We start from the raw sequence: 15,419 nt of genomic DNA on the forward strand, positions 1-15,419 counted from the left end.
GTCATTTGAGTTTGATAGATATGGATCAGCTCCTACTCTAAACCATGGCTTTGTCAAGCCAACATAAATAGGCAAACACATTTATATTTAAAGGAATAGTTTAGCCAAAAGTTACAATTCTGTAAAATTTTGAAGAATATACTGTCTGCTCTTTTCTATATAATGAAACTGAATGAGGACTGACCCTCAAGATTCAAAATGAAAAAAAAGCACCATTCAAGTATCATAAAGTGTTCCAACAACTTGTGCAAGTCTTCTGAAGCCATAAGACTGTGAGCTTTGTGTGAAAAACAGAGCAAAATTGAAGTAGTTTTTTACTGAAAATCTTGAAATCCACCATGAGAGCTCATGCAAGTAGCAACGAGGTCCGATTTGTGAATGATTCATTCTTTTGAGTCAAATAATCAGTATGATCAGAAAACTAAATGATTTGTTCATTAATTGGACTGATCCATTTCTACACTGTAAACCCTAATATTGTCATTAAAGCTATGTGGAATACCCATAATCCCTTGCAAAGGGAATTTATGGGGGCATTTACATTTTTAGCATAATTTGGAATCCCCATAATCCCTTCCACTTGAATTATTGAATTGTTTCTTTGGTCAAAGGGAATTTATGGGGGCATTTACTTTTTTAGCTCTTTTATAGCATAATTTATGTTGTTTTGTTGCAAATAGATGTTTCTTGTGACGTCACCTTAAGGGTGATTTGTGCCCTCTTTGGTCAAGTTGGACCCTGTTAGCTCTATTTCACCTTACCTTGTGCATGAGCACCTGAAGTACATGTATATCAGTGGGGAATTAAGATTATTTAATGATTGATTAAATCAGTTATCATCTTCTTTTTTAAGCTGTTATTGTATGATGTAAATGTAAGTAATACTTTACAATGAGGTTCTATTCGTTAACATTAGTTAACTACATTACTCAACATTACCTAAAAATGAACAATAATTTTACAGCATTTTTAAAATCAAATGTTGCATGAATTAACATAAGTTAATGTACTATGAACTAATATTAATTAACAATGAACAATTGTATTTTTTTTAACTAAAATGAACAAAGATTTATAAATTCTGTAATAATACTATATTGATCATTGTTAGATCATGATACCGAATGCATGAACTAATGTTAACGAATGGAAACTTATTTTGTGTTACCAAAATTATCAATTAGAAACAGCAATATTTAAATCTGAGTTCAGTCTAGTTGCATCTAGTTACATTAATTTAAGCAGTTTAGATAATTCTACATGAACACAAAGTAAAGTGAACATAATGACTCAAGTTTTGGAGATGCCGCTACTCAAATTCAATTATGGGAACAAGTTTAAACAATCTATTGAGTAAAGTCATCTTAAGTTTTTAGAGTTGAACTGACTTACTTTAGTGGACGGACAGACTGATAGATGGAGTTTGAAATAACGAGCATTCCGTTGTCCCGTTTAAACATTCTGTCAATGTAAGTTTATGTAATTTTACCTTTTGCAAAAACCGCAAGTGTGATCAGTTTGAAAACACAGGGCCAGCTATTCCAGAACATTCTGAAGGTCTGTGCCAAATTTGGTGGATGTAGCTTGAAAGCTACATGTTTGTCAAATAACTGTATGTTGGCTTCAAAAAGCCAACATAATAATGACTGAAATTTTGGTCTGTTCCTCACAGAAAAAAGTTAGTATATAACTTGTGAAGACAGATGGACCACTTTTGTAATACTTTTATGCTGCTTTTTATTTTGGCTGTACTTTTATCTTGACCATCCCCGTTCACTTTCACTATATGGTGAGGATATAATGTAGGGGTACTTTTATTCTACCTTAGAAAGAATGACGTGTTTGGAATGACATGAGGGTGAGTAAATGACATCATTTTCATTTGAGTGTGAACTATCCCTTAAAATGTTACAAAATAAAAAGCATAATCAGTTGAATTAATAAGCCAACATTTTACGCACCCTTCTCTTCTAGGCAACCATCATGGTGTTCCAGGCAGTGGCTGAATACCGCACACAGGTGAAGAACCAACAGAATTTTGATCTGGACGTTGAGCTGTCTGTTGCAGGAAGAAGCAAACCAGTCAAATGGAGTTTCAGAAAGGATACTATGCATGTCACAAGATCAGACAAGGTGAGGAGACAGATAAAGGAAATGAATAATGTTCATGCTGTATCCTGCATGCATCATGCTGATATCTGTCTGTGTTCACTCAACAGGTCCAGATGAAAAATAACTTCAATGTAACTGCTAAAGGAACTGGAACAGCCACTCTATCCGTGAGTGTTCATTTACACAGTAGTCAAGAGCAAGATTCTTTTAAAAAATGTTGAAACATCTAACCCAAGTGTATTTTGTTTATTTCAGGTGTTTACCCTGTACTACGCCAAGCCTGTTGTGAAGGAGGCTGACTGTAAACATTTCGATCTAAGTGTTGCAATGAATCCAGAACGCAATGGTAGGACTGACAGAGAATTGTTGTGCTTTCTGAAAATCTTTCCATAATTTTAGTCCTAAACCAAAACCCCCAGTGTACCTCTTTATTCATTGCTTATTCTCTTTTCTAATGTGTTTTTTCTCTTCAGCAAAATACCAAGGAGCCATTGAAAGTTACAAACTTGTTGTTGATTTCTTGTAAGTAAAAAATAAATATAAAGTTATATATATATATATATATTAGTAAACAAACCATTTTATTATGCTGGCTTGACAAAGCCAACATATTGTTATTCTAAAATGCTTGTTTAGTGCTTGTTTTGAAATGTCTAAACCAAGACAAAAATTTGTAAAAACAACTCCCGTACAGCTTTCAAGATTGGTCTGGAATTGTGCGGCAAATCTTTTCTAGCTGGTCAAACTGTCGGTGTTCATGCAACAGATAACCAAATATTTGAAATGTCCCATAGACTTACAGATACATTGATGGAATGTTCAAATGAGCCAATGGAATGCTCCTTAATTCAAACTCCAACTGTTAAAAATTTGAATGTAAACAAACCCACAAAAGTTCAAGATAAAAGGACTTTTGTGGGTTTGTTTACATTTAGGTTTTGACAGTTGGACTTTGAATTAATGAACAAAGCTAGTAAGCTGTTTATTTAACTGTAATGTCAATATAACCACCAAACAAAAAACTTTTTAAACTTGGCTTCTCAGGCCACACTTGGCCCATTTCGTTTTCAGCTGTTGCCTCTCGAAATCACCAATGGTGAAAAAAGTTAAAGTAATTCATAAAAATACTACTTTAAGTAAAAGTAAGTACAAATCTATTCATCATCTAAAAAGCAAGTAAGCAACTCATACATGTTGTCACTTTTAAAACCCACATAATTGTGTCTTGGACAGGTGATATTGGTTACAACAGTGCATTAAAATAAGTAAAGCTGAGCCACAAGTGGATAAGGACTAGTCATTTTATTCCAAAAATAAGCTATAGTTCATGAAACTGAACATGAACATGTTAGAGATGGCTTGCTTGCAATTGCAGACTTCAGTTCTTTTAGAAAAACACAAACGGCCCACGGACATCCATATCTTGTGTGGTTAAATCCATTTCTTCAGATGCAATATAATAGATGTGGGTGAGAAACAGAACTATGTTTATCCATCCATCCATCCATCTTCAACTGCTTATCTGAAGGCGGGTCGCGGGGGCAGCCGCTCCAGCAGGGGGCCCCAAACTTCCCCATTAGGCTCTACTCCGAGCTCCTCACGGATGACTGAGCTCCTCACCCTGTCTCTACGGGAGAAGCCCGCCACCCTTCTGAGGAAGCCCATTTCGGCCGATTGTACTCACGACCTAGTTCTTTCGGTCATGACCCAGCCTTCATGACCATAGGTGAGGGTAGGAACAAAAATTGACCGGTAGATCGAGAGCTTTGCCTTCCGGCTCAGCTCTCTTTTCGTGACAACGGTGCGATAGAGCGAGTGCAATACCACCCCCGCTGCCCCGATTCTCCGGCCAACCTCCCGCTCCATTGTCCCCTCAATCGTGAACAAGACCCCGGAGGTACTTGAACTCCTTCACTTGGGGCAATACCTCCTTCCCTACCTGGAGTACACACACCATCAGTTTCCTGCTGAGAACCATGGCCTCAGATCCTCAGAGATGCTTATCCTCATCCCAGCTGCTTCACACTCGACTGCCATGCGATCCAGTGTGAGCTGAAGGTCATGGACCGATGATGACATGAAGACAACATCATCTGCAAAAAGTAGCGATGAGATCCCCAGCACACCTTCCCCACCCCGACTACACCCTCGATATCCTGTCCATGAATATCACAAACAGGATTGGTGACAAAGCGCAGCCTTGGCAGAGACCAACCCCCACATGGAACAAACTCGACTTCGTGCCTAGGACATGGACACAGCTCTCGCTTTGGATGTACAGGGATTGGATCGCCCTAAGAAGGGACCCCCCCACCCCGTATTCCCGCAGCACCTCCCTGCAGTCCCTTTTTGAAGAGGGGAACCACCACCCCGTTCTGCCACTCCTTAGGCACTGTCCCAGATTTCCACGCAATGTTGAAGAGGCGTGTCATCCATGACACCCCCACCACACCCAAAGCTTTCAGCATTTCTGATCGGATCTCATTAATCCCCTGGGCTTTGCCACTGCAGAGTTGTTTGACTACCTCAGTGACCCATTTCCAGGGAAATAGAATCTGATCCCCCATCAGCCTCTGGCTCTGCCTCTAGCATAGAGGGTGTGTTGGGATTTAGGAGTTCTTCAAAATGTTCCTTCCACCGCCCAATAACAACCTCGGTTGAGGTCAACAGCATCCCATCTTTACTGTATACAGCTTGGATGGTTCCCCTTTTCCCCCTCCTAAGGTGGCAGATGGTTTACCAGAAGCAATTTGGTGTGGAACAAAAGTCCTTCTCCATGGCTTCTCTGAACATTTCCCACTCCCACTGCTTTGCCTCCCTCACGGCCGAGGCCGCAGCCCTTTGGGCCTGTCGGTAACTTGCAACTGCCTCCGGAGACCTCCGGGACAACAAATCCCAGAAGGCCTCTTTCTTTAGTCGGACAGCTTCCCTGACCACTAGTGTCCACCACGGTGTTCGAGGTTTACCACCCCTTGCGGCACCTAAAACCTTGAGGCCGCAGCTCTCCACCGTGGCTTCGGCAATGGAAGCTTTGAACATTGCCCACTCCGGTTCAATGTCCCCAACCTCCGCAGGGATGCCTGAAAAGCTCCGCCGGAGGAGTGAGTTGAAGATCTCGTGGACCGGGACCTCCTCCAAACATTCCCAGTTCACACACACTACTCGCTTGGGCTTCCCAGGTCTGTCCAGAGTCTTTCCCCACACCCTGACCCAACTCACCACAAGATGGTGATCGGATGACAGCTCTGCCCCTCTCTTCACCCGAGTGTCCAAAACATATGGCCTCAGATCCGACGACACTATTACAAAATCGATCATTGACCTTCGGCCTAAGGTGCTCTGGTACCACGTACACTTATGAGCATCCTTATGTTCGAACATGGTGTTTATTATAGATAATCCATGACTAGCACAGAAGTCTAACAACAAACATCCACTCGAGTTCAGATCGGGGAGGCCGTTCCTCCCAATCACGCCTTTCCAGGTGTCCCTGTCATTTCCCACATGCGCGTTGAAGTCACCCAGCATCACTATGGAGTCCCCTACTGGGGCCCAATTCAGGACCCAATTCAGGGTCTCCAAGAAGGCCAAATACTCTGAACTGCTGTTCGGTGCATATGCACAGACAACATTCAGAGTTCCACCCCCACACCCCGTAGGTGTAGGGAGGCGACCCTCTCATCCACCGGGGTAAACTCCAACATAGCGACTCTCAGCAGGGGGCTTGTGAGTATCTCCACACCCGCAAGTCACCTCACACCCTGGGTTTATTAAACATAAACTAGGTTTATGTCATTTTTATTTACTATAAATCCCTATTTTTATTATATTGCATCTGAAGATATGATATTTAAACACTGGAGTCCTGTGGATTACTTTTATGTTTCCTTGATGTGATTTTCATTCACTTGCATTGTAAGGACCTACTAAGCAGAGATATTTTTTCTAAAAAAGCTGAAAAAAGCAAAAACTCATACACATCTAGGATGGCATGTGGGTACTTATAAGTAAAAGATAAGAGAATAAACATTTTTGGGTGAACTATCTGTAAAGAAGTCAGTGGAAAGGAGGCGAGAACTGGCTTTTCAATATAAATAATAGTTTAATATAAAACTTTAAACAGAAGACACAAACACACACATGACGTACATGTTCGTAATCTATCTCTCTCTCATCGCACCAGCATCTGCCATCGGCCCTTATCCTTCTCGTAGGCTTTATTAGCCTGATAAGGGACCGGGTGTGTATAATCACGACCCGGCCCCGCCCTCCGCCCTGCCAAACTATCACTTTTAGCTGTCACAGAATCACAAACGCAAACAGACGTACACAAGAACATATTCCATGTTTTAAATGTGTAAGGAAAAAGTATTTTAGAAATGTGTAACCCAAAAAAATTTATGGAAAAGTACAGCACCTAATTTAATTGAAAGTCAGTAACTAATCTGATTACAAGAATTTAAATTGTAATGTGTTACACATCTTTTTGTAATTAGATTACAAAAAACAGATTATTTTGTAATAATATCACATCCAACACCGGTCAAGAAGGGCATTTTGACCAAAAATTTAATTTAGCATTGCATTTAACACCTGACATGATCGCTGTTCACACAACATGGAGACAAGTTTGAATGCCCCAAATCATTCCGGGCTATCCAGAAAAGTGTTTGCACACTGCATGTTAGTACATGCTTCATTCACACAAATGCAGACTGGATGGATCCAGAGTGGATGGAGCAAAACTATTATTAACCTGTAAAGAACTTTTGCCATTGATTTGTCTTTACAGCTACAAAAGCCAGACAAATGATGCCACCATGACAATTGTGGATATCGGCTTACTGACCGGGTATAAAGTGGATGAAGGAGATCTTGCAGAGGTACTGTGATGATAAATTGATGCAATGATGCTTCAAGTCTGAATAGAACGAATCAATTGCTCTAGATTCCAGTTTGCCCTTTGTGGAACAGCTTACACTGTATGTACAATGAGGTTCAAAAGTCTACATTGAACACCTGGTGTTGAAGATACAACTTAAACATGGAAATAAGCAAAGTTTGAGGATATTGAAAAATTTAGGTCTCTAATAAAACAAGCAAATTTGTGACTGACCATGTTAAATCTGTACAAAAGGTCATATTTTCGTACTGATTTCCTTTTCCTTCCAAAGCAAAAGAGGGACATACCAAACACTAAGAAATGATAAAATCCATGCTAATTTTACAATTATACTTTTCACTCAAATTGTTATACTGATAAGATAATTTAGTGGAAAGAACTGTAATAGTTCTGTAGAAAATAGCAAATAATTGCATTAATAATTCAGACCTCGCTGTATATTCAAGAAGAATAATGCAAAATATAAGACATCAAAATGAACAACATCATAACAATGATCATATCATTTATTGACTTTTCTTTTTTTGTACTTTCAGTTAGCCACAGGGAAGGATCGTACTATTCAGAAATTTGAGATGGACAAAGAGCTCTCGGAGCGAGGATCCCTCATCATCTACTTAGATAAGGTATTTCAGCCGATTGTGTTGTCAGATGTCTAAAGCAACACTGAAAGAGAATTTAAAAGAAAATATGCACTTTGGTTTATAGCACAGCATTGTTGAATTCTTGATTCTGATTGGTTGACAGACGTTCTGATGTGTTGAGTAATTCTCCATAACTGCACGGCTTTGAAGTAGTTTCAGGATGAAAACAATCTTTCCGAATGTCTTAAACGTTTCAAATGGATGAAATTTCCATGAGACATACAGGTTACTATAGCAACAACGGTAATGGCGGCTTGGGCTGTTTCTAAGCAAGATCGTTTATTGGTGGCGTTTTAGGGACTAAAACCTAAAAAATGTCTCAAGAAACATCTACATATGTTACCCATTTTATTAGCCATATAATTAACTCCGAACCATTGAATTACTGAAAAGTAAAGATTGAAAAGAAGTTTGCTTAGCGCTGCAGCCGCATTTCCACCTTTTTTCCCAATAATTAAATGATCCATAGTCAATGATTCCTTGCTTACTAGCAAATAAAAGACTTTAAAGGGAGTGATGAGCTTAATCAGGGATTTGGCTTCATATAAAAGACGACTTGGATAATGAAATTATTTCTGAATTGATTTATAATTAATGCATAAAGAGTTTCTTCAGAAGCAAATGCAGTAAGATAAACTTCTATTTTGGATTACAAGATATAAAAAGGTTTGTATATGGTACAAAGTTTTATTTCGGGGAGTATTGGAAATAATTTTCTGCTGTTATAAATTTGCTTTGATTTCGGTGTTACTAGGTTTCTCATAAAGAGCATGAAAGGATTTCCTTCAAAATACACAAGATGAATAATGTGGGTTTACTTCAACCTGCTGCAGTGACTGTGTATGAATATTACTCTCCAGGTAATCTGCTGGCACATACATTATAAATTATACTTTATTATGTTATATTATATAGTTTGTTGTTTTTGGATGATCCAATGCTATATTCTATACCCACCTCTCTTTCATGAAACCCATGTGTTTTCTTAGATGCACGCTGTACAAAGTTCTACCACCCTGAAAAGAAAGATGGCGCTCTAAACCGACTGTGCTTAAACAAGGAAATATGTCAGTGTGCAGAAGGTATTGTCACCCAGAAACAGTGCTAGAGGGACACTTCAGTGCAAAAGTTTAAAGGGGTCATGTATCTTTGTAGCATTTAGACAGTGTCATTGCAAAAAGAGTTTAATGACCATTTTCCATTTGGTATTAATATAGTTTGCTCTAGAGTTAGACCGATATATCGGTTTTACTGAGTAATCTGTGCTGATAGTTGCTTTTTGGCAACTATAGGTTATCGGAAAAAATCCATGAAGATAGTTTTTTCTTTCTTCTGCTGTGTTCCTCTATAACAAAAATGTGGAAAAATACACAAAATCCTGTTGAAAATAAAAGATATATAAAGCAGCTCAGCAAGTAAATTTGACTACCACCCCTGGAGTTCGAATATAGGGTGTGCTGAGTGCCTCAAACCAGGTCTCCTAAATAACCAAAATGCTAGCAAACCTATCGGTTCACATGGGGTAACCTCCTTGTGGTCACGATTAGTGGTTCTTGCTCTCAATGGGGCGTGTTGTAAGTCATGCGTGGATTGTGGAGAGTAGCATGAGCCTCCACATGCTGTGAGTCTCTGTGGTGTCATGCACAACGAGTCACGAGATAAGATGTGCGGATTGACGTCTCAGAAGTGGAGGCAACTCCGCCACCCGGATTGAGTAACCACGCCACCGCGAGGACCTACTAATATTGGGAATTGGGCATGCCAAATACTTTAATGTAGACCATTGTAACCGAGTCAAGTCTCCGTCAATTTAAAATAAGAGTCCTCTGTGAAAATCAGGCTTGTTTATAGTTTTTGCTTTATGCACCAAATCCCAATTTTCTTATGGTAATTTTCTGTAGTTTTGTTGTAGAAAAAACTGAATCTTGTATTTTATTCTTGTAGCCTCCATGTCTTTAGCCGTCAAAGTAAGAAAAGACAAAGTTTTTTAGCATTGTAAAGTAACTTAAAAACGATGGGCCCATTAATTTTTTGTCTGCCTTTTCCACCACCTTATAGTATCTACAAAATCCACCATCTGTCGATCTCTAGTTTGCACTATCCCATCATTTAATATTAACTTCTTTGCAAAGCTGCATTACATTGTGACAGATTCATGAAAAAAAATAAATCCAAAAGTAATCTACTGTTAAGAGTTCAATGATCATAATTATTTTTTAAATTGTTTCCCACCTTGGACAGAAAAGCAGCAGCTACCCCTCACCCAAGAACAGCACAACCTTCTGGATATCTAGAATATTATATTATCCTGGGATAAATCTGTTTGCAAAAAATAACGCCAAAGTATTTAGGTCTGATGACTTTGAGAGAAGCATTTATTTAAATTTTCTTGAGCATGTGTAACAATCATGTAACTATTGGCGAAGGCAAACTCGCAACTAATTCACGCAATGAATAGAGCAGAACGCAGGTGTCTCGTAATGCGTTTTAACAGTTGAAGATCTGTTTAACCTGACACACGGTCTAAAAATGCAACTGTCATGTACAAGAGATGCTGAAAACACAGCGAAACATGGCACAGTGGTCAAAGACATCCATCTAGCGAATGTAGACATGGAAGACAAATGTTGGAAATGTTTTATATACGTGTGTGTGTTATATAATGTCTGTTATATATGTGTGTGTGTGTGTGTTATATAATGTCTGTTATATATGTGTGTGTGTGTGTTATATAATGACTGTTATATATATATATATATATATATATATATGTGTGTGTGTTATATAATGTCTGTTATATGGCCCCTTTAAATGGAAAAAGTGGTATTGATTTTGGTGGTGATTATTGCAAGTGTGTTTCATCATCTCTTAACATAGAAAACTGCAGTTACCAGAAAAAAAACAATGTCGACGAAGATTTGCGTTCGGATAAAGCCTGTGAAGCTGGCATGGATTATGGTAAACACATTAAAAAATTTACATACAAACTGTTTTTCATGACCGTCAAGTAATAAATGTTTTCATTCCACATTACTGATCTGGTGTAGATATTGAAATAGCACATTTTATTGTTTTACAGTTTATAAAGTCAAAGTGTTGAAAATGGATCTGTCACAGCACTCAGACATCTATAAAATGAAGGTGGAGAAAGTCCTGAAAGAAGGTAAGTTTCATTTTTCTCTTGTGTTTACAATGTATGTGGAAATGTCTCTTTGTTGAGCATCTTCACCGGATTCCATAAAATGCAAGAAATTACATGCAGATGCTCCTGGTCAGTCTTTCTCAGTCCTATTAGTCTTAAAGAGATAGTTCACTCACCAATGGTGTCATCATTTAATCACCCACATGTTGTTCCCAAAAAAAAAAAAATTGTTATGTGGAACAAAAATCAAACTGTTCACTTTCCTTGTACGGCAAAAGGATGCAAGAGTAGCATGAAGCCTCCACAAGCGCTATTCTCTGCAGTAACACGCTCAACAAGCACGTGATAAGATTCGCGTATTGACGGTCTCAGGTGCAGAGGCAACTGAGATTCGTCCTCTGCCACCCGATTTGAGGAGTCACTACACCACCACAAGGACTTAGGATTGGGCATACCAAATTGGGGAGGAAAAAAAAAATTCAAAAAGGAATTATCTCCCTATGTACGTTTGCATACCTGTGACAACTATATGTTTGATTTGCATGTAGAGGAATTATAGCCTTTATTTTGAATTTGTTGTGCGGAAAAACAAAAACTTCAGAAAATAACTTTAAGCTAAGTAGTGGGCTAAAGCACTGAACTGGTAATCAGAAGGTCGCTGGTTCAATCACCACAGCCACCACCATTGTGTCCTTGAGCAAGACACTTAACTCCAGGTTGCTCTGGTGGGGATTGTCCCTGTAATAAGTGTAATAGGCTTTGGATAAAAGTGTCTGCCAAATGCATAAATGTAAATTTGCAGTGGATTATTTTTAAGTAATTGCCTTAAAAAACATTCTGCTTGAAATCTCCTTCTGCATTCATATAGGTTTCATTATATTTCTTAAGTTTAAAGAACTGCATGTCTGCAAAGCACAGACTTTTTTTTTTATTAAAAAAATTGTTTTATTTACAAATGTATTGTTTGCTGTTTATTGCTTAGTTGAATAGTGATATTGCTGGATGCTAGGATTCTGCCTAGGAGGCTAAATTACTTTACAACAGAATTGTTTTTTTAAGTACTGTACTGTCCTCTAGGCACTGAAGATGGTGTGGAAGGACAGGAAAGAGACTTTCTGGGTCATCCCAACTGCAGAGAATCTTTGTTCTTACAAGAAGGAAAGTCGTACCTCATAATGGGCAAATCCATTGATCTGCCAAAGCTAGGAGGAAGGTAGGTGTCCACTGTGTGTCTCTTATGTGTTTTATAAATGATGGTTAATTTATTGAAAATGCTTAGATGGTTGTTTATACCCAAGTGTAACCAGCAAACTAAGTCAAGTTTTGTGTTCTACTTCTGTTGTTTTTAGAATACAGTACATCTTGGGTGAGCAGACCTGGATTGAATACTGGCCAACAAGAGAGGAAAGTCAAACTGCACAGTACAAGAAATCGTACATCGGCATCACTACTCTCGAGAATAAGCTACAAAAAGAAGGATGCTCTACATAAATATATAACAAATGATTATATTACAGAAGATCAAACATATTCTCTCTTGCATACTATTCTTCAGTTGACCCTAAATAAAGCTTTTTTTTTATTATTAAATAATCATAATAATAATAATAATAATGTTTTGGCCAAAATACTTTATTATAATTTCATAATAAAAGTTAATTGAACAAAAGTTTAAAATGTTGGTGTTTGACTCTTACTAGATAAAACGTTGTGTGATACTGGCCATTTTATATATTAACACTAAAACCTGCAGAAAACAATACATTTTTTTAGAAGAATATCTCTGCTCTTTTCATCCATTCAATGCAAGAAAAGTGTGGTCAGAACTTTGAAAGTTCAAATTTCTGGTGTCCATTGACTTTGTGAGGACAAACAGAGGTGAGATATTCTAAAAAATGCAAAATGCAAAAGTCATTCACATCTGGGATGACACGAGGAAGAGTAAACGATGAGAGGATTTTCTTTTTTGGGTGAACTGTTCCTTTAATTAATCTCAAGGACAGCTGAGTAAATAAAAGCTAAAGAGTTTTCCATTGAGGTCAAAGATAAAGATTAATAAATAAATACAGTTGAAATCAGAAGTTTACATACACTTAGGTTGAAGTCATTAAAAAAAAATTTTAACCACACCACAGATTTAATATAAGCAAACTATAGTTTTGGCAAGTCATTTAGGACATCTACTTTGTGTATGACAAGTAATTTTTCCAACAATTTTTTACAGGCAGATTGTTTCACTTTTAATTGACTATATGACAATTCCAGTTGGTCAGAAGTTTGCATACACTAGTTAACTGTGCCTTTAAGCAGCTTGGAAAATTCCAGAAAATTATGTCAAACATTTAGACAATTAGCTTCTGATAAGAGGTGTACTGAATTGGAGGTCCCACCTTCAAACACACCTTCAAAATCAAAAGAAATCAGCCAAGACCTCAGAAAAAAAAGTCTGAATCACACTTGGGTGCAATAAACTCTTGAAGGTACTATGTTCATCTGTACAAACAATAGTATGCAAGTATAAACACCATGGGACCATGCAGACATCATACCGATCAGGAAGGAGATGCATTCTGTCTACTAGAGAACGTAGTTCTGGTGAGAAAAGTGCAAATCAATCCCAGAACAACTGCAAAGGACCTTGTGAAGATGCTGGAAAAAACAGGTAGACGAGAATCTATATCCACAGCAAAAGAGTCCTATATCAACATAACCTGAAAATCTGTGCAGCAAGGAAGAAGCCACTGCTCAAACTACCATAAAAAAGCCAGACTACAGTTTGGGTACAAAGATCTTACTTTTTGGAGAAATGTCCTCTGGTCTGATGAAACAGAAAAGTAACTAAATGGCCATAATGACCATTGTTATGTTTGAAGGAAAAAGGGTGAGGCTTTCAAGCCGAATAACACCATCCCAACTGTGAAGCATGGGGGTGGCAGCATCATGTTGTGGGGTGCTTTGCTGCAGGACTTTGAAAAATAGATGACATCATGAGGAAGAAAAAATATGTGGATATATTGAAGCAACATCTCAAAACATCAGCCATGAAATTTAAGCTTGGTTACAAATGGGTCTTCCAAATGGACAATGACCCAAAGCATACCTCCAATGTTGTTAACAAAAAGGAAAACAAAATCTAGGTATTGTATTGGCCATACCAAAGCCCTGACCTCAATCCAATAGAAAATTTGTGGGCAGAACTGAGAAACCATATGTGAGCAAGGAGGCCTACAAACCTGACTCAGTTACATCAGTTCTGTCTGGAGGAATGGGCAAAAATTTAGCAACTTATTGTGAGAAGCTTTTGGAAGTCCAACAAACATCTTTGACCCAAGTTAAACAATTTAAAGGCAATTCTACCAAATACTAACAAAGTGTATGTAAACTTCTGACCCACTGGGAATGTGATGAATGCAAAAAGCTGAAATAAATAATTCTAAGTTAGGAATAAGTTATTCTGATAATTCACATAAATGAAATAAAATAGTGTTCCTAACTGACCTAAGACAGGGAAAGTTTTCTATGATTAAATGTCATGAATTGAGTTTAAATGTATTTGGCTAAGGTGTATGTAATCTTCTGCCTTCAAATGTAAATAAATAAAATAAATAAAATAAATATGAGCCCCAGGTTTGGAATCTATTAATCTGTAAGCCCAGAAAACAAACAACAGAAAGAATAGTGAAAATAATGTTTAATATATCTGCATGCAGCAATGATGGGCACAAGCACCACTGGTCCATTAACACCCGGTGGCTTTCGGAAAACAATGGAAGGTGGACACATGCCTTTAGCATTTGACATTATTCTAAGCAATTTGGGTAAATATAAGAGGACTGTTTTAAAGTCTATGGGCCAAACTTCCTGCTGCCAGATGGTGGCGCTATGACCTTGAACCAAAATAATCACATCAATGTGATTAGCCCCAAGTCTAAACATACATCTAATTTTGATCTAAATCACTCATTGCACATATAAGATACAAGACACTTCTTTCCCATTTTAGCCATTAATTGAATGCCTTGAGATGGCAACACTGTTCAACATATCAAAAATCTGTTCACAATTTAGCATCTTCAATGTCTTGGCATAATGTTGTCTAAATGTGGTGACATTCACAGACTGCAATAATCAAAATATCCAAAATGTCCGTCTTCCTGTTGGGCGGAGCTACAAACTATAATTCTATCAGAAAGACTTGCAGAATTGAGTACAATATTAAGATGACATTTATTTGATGAAAATAAAAAACATGTAATGTCTCTCTTTGGCATAAGCCCAGTCTGGCAGTCCTAAGATGTAGTACTCGGAACCATCATATTCTGAGGCAGGGGGCAAGGAGCCTACCCCAGCGCAGGACGGGACTGAAGGTGTGGTGGTGGACAGATGTGGCGTCAGCCAATTTTGCCGGGGCTTCAGCCCTGAATTTTTTGAGTGTAGCCCTGAATGTATTTTATAATGTTGACTGACAAATATGAAACCGGACAATAGCCTATGTAAACCCCCCGAAATCATAAGTTGCCTTATTTCATTGTGCTTTGGCTTTGCACATACTGCATACAGCCTGTAACAAAAGTCATAGGTCAAGAGGTGTCGCCGAATGGACGGAGCTGGGAGATGG

At 38.1% G+C, this 15,419-nt stretch overlaps 1 protein-coding gene across 1 annotated transcript in view; it reads left to right on the forward strand.

The window, feature by feature from the left end:
• Positions 1–12,485, forward strand: part of LOC127651147 (complement C3-like) — a 38,350-nt gene extending 25,865 nt beyond the window's left edge. The window contains exons 30-41 of the mRNA XM_052136848.1: positions 1,975–2,133; positions 2,220–2,279; positions 2,368–2,458; positions 2,586–2,634; positions 6,905–6,995; positions 7,552–7,641; positions 8,414–8,519; positions 8,649–8,741; positions 10,537–10,617; positions 10,739–10,822; positions 11,879–12,014; positions 12,151–12,485. Coding sequence (XP_051992808.1) covers positions 1,975–2,133; positions 2,220–2,279; positions 2,368–2,458; positions 2,586–2,634; positions 6,905–6,995; positions 7,552–7,641; positions 8,414–8,519; positions 8,649–8,741; positions 10,537–10,617; positions 10,739–10,822; positions 11,879–12,014; positions 12,151–12,292 — 1,182 coding nt within the window. The 3' untranslated portion in view covers positions 12,293–12,485. The remainder of the gene's footprint in view (positions 1–1,974; positions 2,134–2,219; positions 2,280–2,367; positions 2,459–2,585; positions 2,635–6,904; positions 6,996–7,551; positions 7,642–8,413; positions 8,520–8,648; positions 8,742–10,536; positions 10,618–10,738; positions 10,823–11,878; positions 12,015–12,150) is intronic.
• The last annotated feature ends 2,934 nt before the right edge of the window (positions 12,486–15,419 follow it).

Source organism: Xyrauchen texanus, chromosome 11 (genome assembly GCF_025860055.1).
Source record: "Xyrauchen texanus isolate HMW12.3.18 chromosome 11, RBS_HiC_50CHRs, whole genome shotgun sequence".
In the NCBI taxonomy this organism is placed as follows: Eukaryota; Metazoa; Chordata; class Actinopteri; order Cypriniformes; family Catostomidae; genus Xyrauchen; species Xyrauchen texanus.